This window comes from Diabrotica virgifera, chromosome 7, assembly GCF_917563875.1.
Source record: "Diabrotica virgifera virgifera chromosome 7, PGI_DIABVI_V3a".
Taxonomy (NCBI): domain Eukaryota; kingdom Metazoa; phylum Arthropoda; class Insecta; order Coleoptera; family Chrysomelidae; genus Diabrotica; species Diabrotica virgifera.
Genome location: NC_065449.1, coordinates 234,920,318 through 234,931,923, shown reverse-complemented (window position 1 = coordinate 234,931,923; position 11,606 = coordinate 234,920,318). Strand labels below are relative to the sequence as shown.

The 11,606-nt window shown below is 33.7% G+C and overlaps 1 protein-coding gene across 1 annotated transcript; it reads left to right on the top strand.

Annotated features, from left to right (window-relative positions):
• The first annotated feature begins 6,155 nt into the window (after positions 1-6,155).
• Positions 6,156-11,497, top strand: LOC114325702 (endocuticle structural glycoprotein ABD-5-like). Its single transcript, XM_028273832.2, has 2 exons — positions 6,156-6,337; positions 11,217-11,497. Exons 1-2 carry the CDS (start codon positions 6,219-6,221, stop codon positions 11,437-11,439), a joined length of 342 nt encoding a protein of 113 aa, XP_028129633.1. The 5' UTR covers positions 6,156-6,218; the 3' UTR covers positions 11,440-11,497.
• Positions 11,498-11,606: the final 109 nt, after the last annotated feature.

The following is an 11,606-nucleotide window of genomic DNA, read 5'->3' as shown; positions in this document are numbered from 1 at the left end:
TTGTCACCGTGATGTATAATTATGTATATCTGAAAGGTAAGTAGCATGCGGCTTGATGGCCTTGTTGGTAGACCATTGGACCAGAGATAAAAAAATCGCGAGATTGCGGGTTCAAATCCCGGACGATTCATATTTTTTTCTTTTTTTTTAATATTTGGCATTGTTAAGTTTTGATTCATTTTTGGTAATTATTGTTAATTTTTTGTATTGTAACTGTTAAATAGGTATATTTATTTCGTTGAAATTATATTATAATAGAAGTATAACTTCTTACGCGCGTACAAAGTACACACACATTCTTTTTTTCTTGAATGAAGCCTATTTATGTCTCTGTCGTTAATACCAACGTGAGAGCGGAGCACAGGATCAGCGTTAATTTTTTCTATACTTCCTGACAAGGGCATGTTCTCGACGGATATGTGAGGGGGCTATGTGGCTTAGTGCTGGTAGTCAACAGGTTGGCGTGGCCTTGATTGTACCTCACATAAAACTCAAAGCCTAGTTTAGTTGGGCATCAACAAGTTTGGTGTGTGGGCTGTTGAACCATACCGGTGCACAGTACCCTGCAACGGGATACATGAGTCCCAACGCTGTCGACCTAAGTGTAGTCGCTGAGGAACCCCATGGGTACCGCATAACTTTTCTCCAAAAGTAGAAGAATTTTAAAAGTCAAAAGGCAGATATCGAGCACTGAATTTATTAAATCTTGCCCAAGTATACTTTCGCTATCTAGAGCATCCTCAGGGGCATCTGAAATAAGTAATGAAAACGCCATTGTAGAAGAGGAAAAAGTTAGACACTTCGACAAAAAATCGAAGGTGATGTGATAAAAAGTACAAAAACGTTTCTAGACTTACTTCGTCAATAAAAGAAGGTATCATCGAATGTCATTTAATTAAAATAAATAATTTGTTGGTAAACTTAAATTAACATCTAACTAAACACTGAATAAGGGACAAAACAATCTAGTATTAGTAGTATTTTTACAGCTGAGATTATAGCCATCGAAAAAGCTGTAGAATGGATCAAAGAGAATAATATTGAAAAAGCTGTGATAATAACAGACTCCAGATCTGCAATATATGCAATTCAAAACACTGATTTTAATTCATACAAATCAAAAACTTTATGTAATATAAAAAATAATTTGTCTAAAGTGGAAGTAGTATTTATATGGGCAAAAGGGCATGCCGGTATACTGGGTAATGAGAAAGTGGATGAGTTGGCCAAAGATGCAATAAAAAATGGTGAGATCCTAACTCAGATCTTATCGACAGATGCAATAAATGACGTCAAAGATAGAATAAATAAAATATGGAAAAAACAATGGAAAAATATTTCAAGCATATCAAAAAATTTATATTTTTCTTTACATCAAGAACTTCCTCCGCCACCTGAATACATATTTAAGTATAACCTGCCAAGGCAAGATATTTCTACTATCGTCAGATTAAAAACTCGACACGGAAAATATGAGGCACATCTGCACAAATTAGGAATAGTTAATTCATCAGTCTGTTTTTGTGATAATGTTTCGATTAGAGATTTGAACCATATTTTCTTTGAATGCAAAATTAACGAGAGATATATAAATCAATTGTATTACAATTTACGACAAACACAAGTTCATTTTCCAATTAGTATAGAATATCTACTAAGTTGTCATAAAATGGAAATATTTAAAATACTCATAAACCACTTGAAAGAAACAAATATAGTCATTTGAGTCAGATAGGTGGGAATATAACAAAACTAATAAACTGAGGTAAAAATAAAATAAAAATCTGTGGCTAACGGACCCGCATCCAAGCCATTTTATTACACACACACACACACACACACACACACACACACACACACACACACACACACACACACACACACACACACACACACACACACACACACACACACACACACACACACACACACACACACACACACACACACACACAAGGGACAAAACAGATAAATTAAAGTGCCAGTAGGTACTACATTATGCAATATGGAGGCAGGATGAAGTATGAAGTAATGGAGTATTACTTTTCTTGACGGAAATGATCCAGTGATGGCTGACAGATGACAACTTGGTGAGACTGTGACTGTGTAATATGTACAGTCACTACACATTGGGCTGCACATTCAAAAAACTGTAAACGATCAAAGGTCTCAAGCAAGACAAAACAGTATCAGTAGCAAACGGTGAAATGAGAGGTTATTAAAAAATTTTTTGTTAAATTATTTATTTTAGTTAAATGTGAAAGCCAGTTACCACATTCAAACTTGTCAGAGGTGAGCTAAGATGTAGGTTGGCGACAATGTTTGTGGACATAGAGATTGGATGTGGTACTGGTTGACATCTGAAGAGTGGGTTGCCTACTCTGTAGTAGAAGAGGCATATGTATCTGCACCTGTAGATTAGGGAGAGCGGATCCCTACTCTACTGTGCAAAAGACCCACTTAGCACTTAGGCTACAGTTGATCCATCGTGCATCCTTACAGAAAGCCCTCATCCTCAGCTCGTTGTCCATCCTGTCGTTTCTAGGAATGTGTTCCATTAGGTCTAGTATTTTTTATATCAGCCTCAGTGTTTTGTGATTACCTACATTAGTTACACTGTCTTCTTTTAGTATCTTGCTCATAAAATAATTTCCTAGTTTTTCAACATTATCTATTGTTCTTATTCCCTTCGTATAATTGTTTACATAATTTGATTTGACTTCTCTTGACAGCTTTAATAGTAAAATTGTTCTTCTGATGTTTTCTCTCAATTCGTCTGACTCTTGCGACAAAAGGGTTGTGATAAGATTGGATCTATCTTTATCTATCTAATCAGCCCTAAACATCCACCCTTGGATATAGGCCTCCGCTTACTTTTTCCATGCCTCTTTATCTTGGGCAATTTGCATCCATTTTGGCCCAGTGTTTTTCTTTAGGTCATCTGACCATCGCATCTGTGGCCTTCCCCTTTTTCGTTTGTGGTTTCACGGTCTCCAATGTATAATCGCCTTAGTCCATCTTTCATCCTTCTGCCGTAGGACATCCGTGAGACACCCGTGAGACATCTGTCACTTTTGTTTTGTTACGGATCCATTCGTTTCTTTTCCTCTCTGATAGTTTAATGTTCAGCATTTGTCTTTCCATGGATCTTTCTCTCTTTGCTATTTTTTTACATATTTTCCTCTGTAAGCGTTCACGTCTGAGAGCCATATATAAGGAAAGGGAGTATACATTGATTAAAGACTTTTGTTTTTAGGTATTACGGGTATTTTCTGTTCTTTAGAATATTGACAGTTTTCCGAATGATGTCCAGGCCAACCTTATTCTTTCCTACTTCTCCAAAGGAGATCCTACCCGCTACCCGTATCAGACTCAATAGCAGATCTGATATTGCGCAGGTATATCTGAATTAAAAGATATTGAATCTGATACCCGTATCAAAGTCAATATCTGCTCCAGTATCTTTAGTAAATCAAACGAAAATTATTCGTAGTGTGAAATAGCTATTTGTATAACAAGGGAGGAAAAGGCACTTTACTCCCATGTTATACATATGGTTTTTCCACCTTCCTCAAATAACAAGTCATTTTTTCATTTTTACTTAATTTATTTATGTAACTAACCAACAAAATTTATTAGAACTAAAACTAACAAGTACGTACAATATAACTGTCAACTGTTAAATATAAGTCAAATTAATAATGTAAACATTGTTAAATCAAAATAACAATTTACTGTTTTTTACCATTCTGCAAAATACAGAGTGTTTTATAAATAAACGTTAAAATGTATAGAAACTTACTTCTTAGTCCTTTTGCCGTAGGACATCTGTGAGACATCCGTGAGACATCTGTCACTTTTGTTTTGTTACGGATCCATTCGTTTCTTTTCCTCTCTGATAGTTTAATGTTCAGCATTTGTCTTTCCATGGATCTTTCTGTCTTTGCTATTTTTTACATATTTTCCTCTGTAAGCGTTCATGTCTGAGAGCCATATATAAGGAAAGGGAGTATACATTGATTAAAGACTTTTGTTTTTAGGTATTACGGGTATTTTCTGTTCTTTAGAATATAAGACAGTTTTCCGAATGATGTCCAGGCCAACCTTATTCTTTCTTACTTCTCCAAAGGAAATCCTACCCGCTACCCGTATCAGACTCAAAAGCAGATCTGATATTGCGCAGGTATATCTGAATTAAAAGATATTGAGTCTGATACCCGTATCAAATTCAATATCTGCTCCAGTATCTTTAGTAAATGAAACGAAAATTATTCGTAGTGTGAAAACTGATTTTCCACCTACCTCTACCGAAAGTGTACTTTTCCGGACATGATTGTAAGGAGCAAAGTTGTACTTTTCCTCCCTAGGGAGGAAAAGTAAAAGTGACGTCATGGTATTTCATTCATGAAATATAACTTATTGACGATCTGTAAAATATCTATTTTCTATTACGTAAGTATCTATACATTTTAATTATAAAATAATTATAAAATTATTAAATTACCCTGTTATTTATAGAATACCCTGTATTTTGCAGAGTGTTAAAAAACAGTAAATTTTTATTTTGATTTATAGTACATATATTAAGTATGGAGAACGGTAAGGGTTTTATACCGATCGAACACAATTGTTTAATTTGTCCAATTATTGTCTGAGATCGGTTACCCTTAACGTTCGACATGCTTATAACGTTTTTTGCACGATTGATACCATTATAAATTATAAAATTAAACATTTTCGTCATATTGATTAGTTTCATTCATTTTATCAAGATAGATACTTTGGTTGTTAGGTAGTAACTAGGGTGCATAACAACAATGGAGAATTGAGTTTTTATTTAGTTGTCAATAATTTTAAGTACAATTTTGATTGTTATAAATTAAAATATGAGCGAAAGTGAATTTGAAGAAATTGAACGGGCTTGGGAAGAAGGGTGTTCTGCAATTATTCCCGAAAAATCCAAAACCCCTTATCAAAATACCTACCAAAGTTTTAAAAAATGGTGCGAAGGCAAGAATATAAAAATCGAAGAAAATACTCTATTGGCATATTTCGTTCAAAGACATATGTAGTTGAAAGCTCCTGGAAGTCTCTGGGCAGAATACTCAATGATTAAATCCACCGTTTTTCTTTATGATGGCATTGATATTTCCAAGTTTTCAACTTTGATCGCGTATTTGAAGAGAAAAAATGTTGGATACTACTAATGTATGCGATTCTGCAGGAGTTTCTGTTAGAAGTGAAACCACAGCCCAAACAAGTGGGATTTCATTAAATAATTTAACAAATTGTACTACAAGTTTCAATATTATTAAATAATTCGTTAGTTTTCTTTATTCTTTCAAAAAATAAATTAAAATTAAGAGATTTTTTAACTCGACGGTAAGTGAATTACTTACCGTCGAGTTGGAGTACTTACCGTCGAGTTGGATTACTTACCGTTGAGTTGCTAGTAAATGTCACCTACTGACGTAAAATCTGTCACGGTAAACAGTCAAAAATGATCAATCGTGCAAAAACAATGTTTACATTAATAATTTGACTTATATTTGACAGTTGAAAGTTACATTGTACCTACATACTTGTAAGTTTAAGTTCTAATAAATTTTGTTGCTTAGTTACATAAATAAATTAAGTAAAAATGAAAAAATGACTTGTTATTTGAGGAAGGTGGAAAAGCCATATGTATAACATGGCAGTAAAGCGCCTTTTCCTCCCTTGAATGATTACTTCATTCTCGGGAGGAAAAGTAGCATTTTCCTCCCTTGTTATACAAATATTTATTACTAGTTATATTATTACATTATTACAGTCAGTATTTTTTTAATTAATAACTATAATGGTTTATAATACCATTGCGATTGTCTTAATACGATCCTGTTACATGCAATTCATTTAATTCCAACGAAAAAAAGAATATGTTTATATAAAAAAAATATTACGCAACCGGTGTCATCTTCAAAAATTATTAACTTTTTTCCCAAGAATTTACATACCTGGCTTTCATGTGGGTGGGCCTACCACATTTACCAAATTTCGGTGCATATTGTTATAATAATTAATCCATTGACATTTAGGAACCAACATTTTGGGAGAAGGGGTTTTCTCCTACTTTTCACACAAATTTCAGATTAATATATATTGACCGATAAGAGCTTTGTCAACACAAGCACATTTTTACTGAACTAGTACCAGTAAATCTTAAAAGCACTATCAAGATGTTTAAAGTTGCACTCTTTGTGATTGCCTGCTTAGCTTTCGCTCAAGCTAGACCCCAAGCTGACAGCAAAATTTTGAGGTTCGACAACGATGTAAGGCCTGATGGATACCAATTTGCGTAAGTCAAACTTTTTATTTTGAGTCTATTTTACAGCAATATTTTTTGTTCTTTTGTTTTTTTTTTTATTTAAATACGCATATAGTTGCTATCATTCTGCACATTATTAATATTCCTAATAGTATCTTTAGAATTTTATGAGTTTTATTGTTAGTCGCCTATTTTGTCTCCTTTTCTTCAGGTTCTGTATCAGAAACTCAAGGTGGAACGGACTGTAGTATTCTTTAGAATTTTATGAGTTTTATTGTTTTTCGCCTTTTCTGTCTCCTTCTTCTTCAGGTTCTTTATCAGAAATATTCGACATTGGCATTTGCCATTGCGAAAGCATCTCGATATTTTGAAATATGAAATAATAATTGTCCTGCATTTGATTTCCAATCACGAATGTTTTTTAATCAAGAAACTTGTTTTCTTCCTACACCTCTACGGCCCTCTATTTTGCCTTTAAGGGTTAGTTGTAGTATTCTATACGTCCTCACTGTATGTCCCAGATAAGACATTTTACGTTGTTTAACAGTATTTAGCACTTCTCTTCCTTTGATGACTCTCCTTAGTATTTCTTTATTAGTTTTTCTTGTCGGCCAAGCTATCTTCAGTATCCATATATGAACCTCTTAAGAGGGCAGAAATATTTACAGAGATGTACCGTGCGGTGGGGAGAATTTCTTTTTCTGTATATGTGTTAAATTCTTGTAATTAATCATTGAGAAAGGTACATACAGCAATATTATACAATTTTTTTCAAGATTTAGCTATATAAATTTTTATTGTTCATAGGCGGGTAGTATGTTTGTGTATAGGGTATAATAAAAAGGATAAAAAAAAATAAAAATAATTATTACCTACTATAATAATTGTTACTATTATTGTTACATTTCTTAAAATGTAACAAAGGATTATATTATAAATTTTCATTGTTCATAGGCGGGTACTATGTTTGAGAATAGGGTAACACAAAGAATAAAAATAATAATAAAAAATTAGTGTTACTGTAATAATTGTTTCATTTTTTTTGGTAAAATGTAAAAAATGATTTACCAATTTAATAGTAAAAATTGGAACCAATTCATCACCATCCTCTGAGTCAGAAGACATATAATTCACGTCTCCTTCTTCATCGCTAGCTTCAGCCATTTGCTTTAAAAGTTGGATGTCCATCATCATCAAAACGAAATGCTCACTTCATTTTTATCATTATAAAGTCTAATTTGTCGGAATAAAAAGTTTTTATAATTACATAAATAAAACTAAATCACTATAATAATTGAATTTGCGGAGCAGGAACACTCGTAAAATTTTTGTAAAATTACATAAAACTAAATCACTATAATAATTGAATTTGCGGAGTACCTACTAGAGAAATATTATCACTTTTTAAAAACAATAAGAAACCCGTGGTCATTTCAGTAACCATGAAATGAAACTAAATATTTAGCTAAAAATAAAATACACAGGGTCTCTATTTCGAAAAGCAATACATTTGATATCCACTTGAAGACAAGCTTACATTTCAAAAACGAACCCAACATTTATAAAACCTGCATTTAGTACACACAGTGTCATCTTTAAATTTTAAAGTAAATTATATTCCTAAATCAAGTTATAGTCATTATTTCCCATAGCAGAAATTTTTCTCTTAGCGCGAACCCTATTGCAGATTTCGATAATTCTCGCGCGCTCCTGTGTTCACTCGCCTTACAGGAAACTGCTCCATATCTCTGGAACCGATTTAAATAAAATAAATTTAAAAATTGTTTTAGGTTCAGGGTAGTCAACGCTATCTATTAGTGAAAACCATAACTTTATAAGTTAAGTAATATAGGCGCCATAAACCGAAAATAGAAATTGTCGGTCTCCCATTCTGCTATGCATCTAGAGCGGACGACTTAAGTCGTCGAGCCCGCTTAAGGGGTGAATACACATTTTCAATTCTTTAATTCTGTTCATACTTGACACTTGTAGTATCCACACTTCTGCACGATACAACAGAATACCTAGAAAAAACACAGCACTTAACCATTCTTTTACTTAATTCTATATTGAGATAGTTATTGCAAAGAAATGTCTTCATTTTCATAAAAGTAGGTTTAGTCGTTGCTATTCTTATTTCTATATTTATTTAAATCTAGTTTTCTTTCTTTCTTTTCCGTATAACTTTTTGCTTCTCTGTTAGTAGTTCTGCGTCATTATCCTTGCATATCATCAAGTTTTGTCTACACGACTGTGTGTTTTCTTCTATCCAAGTCTAGCTTGCATTTTTTCCTCCACTGCAGTTCTACATTCATCATCATAGCATTCCGCATTTCTTTGTCTTGTAGCTTTTCCAACAGTTTCATTTGCAGATTCCGATATTAGTATCTTTTAATTTTTTCCATTGCTTCTCTGCAGTATCTTGGTCTCTGATTTCGGTGAGCTTTATTTGGAGAGCATTGTCATATTCTTTTTCTTTCTCGGTTTTTGAATCCTTCAACATTCCATTTTTTTTAGTCTACTACTTGCCCCTTTTGCCATTCTCGATTTTTTGCCGATTTCTGACATTAATTTTGTCTGTTGTCCATCATTTTTAAATGAGGATGTGTTCAATTTGATTGACTTCATTGGTTTCTGTTATTTTCTACGTTCTTTTTTAGATATATATTTGCTGAAAGTTAGCACTGTCAACTACATAACTATTTACTACTATAGATAATTGAGCAACCCTCAGTCCATTTTGACTGTTTCATATTGCAAACTATTATGTTTCCCAAATATATTTACTAAATAATCTTCTTTCTCCATCTTTGCTATAAAATCGCCTAATGTTATAACAACATCGTATATTTGTGTTTTATCACATACTTCCTGTCATAGCCTCTTCCGTCGATGCATATTCATTAACCATTATTACGTTATGCAGTGTCATCAGCATCATGGCATTTACAATTCTAGCCCATTCGTCTATTCCGATTTATTTGTCGCAGGTAATCAGTCCGCATTACTATTTTGGTTTTACAACTTTTGTGACTTGGCATCTGCTACAAGTTTTATCCATTTGTTCCTGTTTTTGCTTATGTTTACTAGACTTATTCTGTTACTACCATTTTCTTAACGTCTTCGACTATCTGGTTCTCCCATCTGGTTTTGGGTCTTCATCGTGGTCTGCCTGATAGAGGTTCCATTTGGTAATTTTCTTGGTAACGACTTCTGGATTTCACCTTTTTGTATAACCCATCCATCTGAGTCTCCTTGACAAATCTAACGATGTCTTCTCATTTAAAATTTTTCTTACTACTGATCGTGTTTGATCAGTTTTCTAAATTATTTATTTCTCCAAATTCTTTTTTTCTCTGGGATCCTCAACCTTTTTTCATATTTCTGTGTCAAACTCTGTAAATTTTCAGTTATGCAGTTTACCTTTGAGTTAATTGTGCAAATTCTGCCTGATATTGGTTTAAATACGATAATAGATTTTCGAAATATTTTGGTGAACTCTATATCATACTCCTCTTTCAACTTGTCTCATTTCGTTTCCGAAGTGGTATAAGTGAGAATTTATTTTTACGAATTTGTCACTGGCCTTTCCATCTAATCTCCCGCAGTGATAATATTTCAGGTCCGTATTTTCCAAGTTCTTCCGCCATACTTATCAAAAATCCTGCAGATGGATTCGCATATTTCAAGTTCCGTATTTTAAATCCATGATGATATCTCGTTTTTTTTTGCTAAGTGTTTTGTGAGACCCATTTATTTATTTTATTAACCATTTTATTCGCAACAATGGTGTTTTACATTTTAGGGTTTTTAGCCCTTCGCTCAACCCCCTATTCGTTGGATCGTTGGAGGACAAAGGCTTCCTTCTTTATCAGCCCTGACCCCACCTTTCTCTGGGAGTTGGTTACCCAATCTTCAGTGGGGTTTCTCAGGTTACCAGCGTGTGTCAATTTGGAGGTGAAGAGAGGAATTAAGTAGGAGAGGCTAAGTGATGCCAACAGGAGACAGGATCATGTATTCCTCTTCACTACCCCTGTACACATCCAAGATTAAATTTTAATCTCAATCTATCTATCAGCCTTGCAATATCCAATATTGGACATAGATCTCCCCTTCGCTCCTCCATGTTTCTCTGTCCTGAGCCATGTGCATCCATTTTGAGCCGGCTTTGTGTTTTAGGTCATCTTAGTCTCCACTCTGCAATAGTTTTATTGCTTCTTTCGTCTTTTTGTTTAATAGTATGACCGGAGAATTTCCAGTTTCGTTTAGCTCTTTGACGAGTAGAATTCTTAACTTTTGTCATATTTCTAACCCAGGAATTCCTTTTTCTATCTGACAGTGAGAGAGACGTTATGTTAACCATTTTTCTTTCCATTGCTCTTTGTGTTTTCGCAATTCTGACCATATTTGCTTTTGTGACTGTCCACGTTTAACATCCATATGAGAGAACCGGAAGAATACATTGGTCGTAGAGTTCGTTTTTAGATTTTCGGGGTATTTTTATTCTTCAATATGAAGCTGAGTTTACCAAACGAGACCCACTCTAACTTAGTTCGTCTCTTTATTAGTATTTGTCCCACCCAAGTACATATATTCATGCAATTCTTCTATTTGGTTTTGTTTAACTACGAATATTAACTCATCTTCTTGATTTGTTATCACTTTTGTTTTGTTGTAATTCATACTCAATCCAACTTTACTGGCTTCTTGGTCTAGTTGTTCTATCATAATTTGCAGCTGTTCTTTGTCTGTAGCGATTAGGACGATATCATCAGCGTATCTTAGGCGATTAAAATATTGGCCGTTAATGATGATTCTATATTTTTTCATATACGGGAAGAATATGAAATAAATTTTATTATGTTTGTAATATATGAGAATATTTTTTTAAATGTATTAATTTTTTCAGATTTGAAACCAGCGACGGAATTCGTAGGGAAGAAAATGGAGTCTTCCAACCAACCTCCGACGAAGAAGGTGTTCTAACTGTTAACGGTGAATCAAATTATCCTCTTGGAGATGGTCTTCCTTTCTACATCACCTTCGTTGCTGACGACAAAGGCTATAGGCCAAAATACGTCATCGGCCAAGGTGCTCCCGGTAATGCCGGTCCAGGAAGAGTCCACCACTAAAAACTCATTTTAGTGCTTATGTAATTATGTTTTAATAAAAATTTATGATTTTGTTTTATCTCTGTATTTTAATTATGACTATCCATCCATCAACGATGATGGATGATGGAAGAGGAGACCTGGATAACATAGAACTTACTTTAGAAGAAATACTTCACCATTAGCTT

Excerpts from the sequence above, each read along its gene's own strand:
- LOC114325702 (XM_028273832.2), top strand. The coding sequence starts at position 6,219 with ATGTTTAAAGTTGCACTCTTTGTGATTGCCTGCTTAGCTTTCGCTCAA. Across the intron at positions 6,338-11,216 it reads CCTGATGGATACCAATTTGC|ATTTGAAACCAGCGACGGAA; the intron begins GTAAGTCAAACT and ends TAATTTTTTCAG.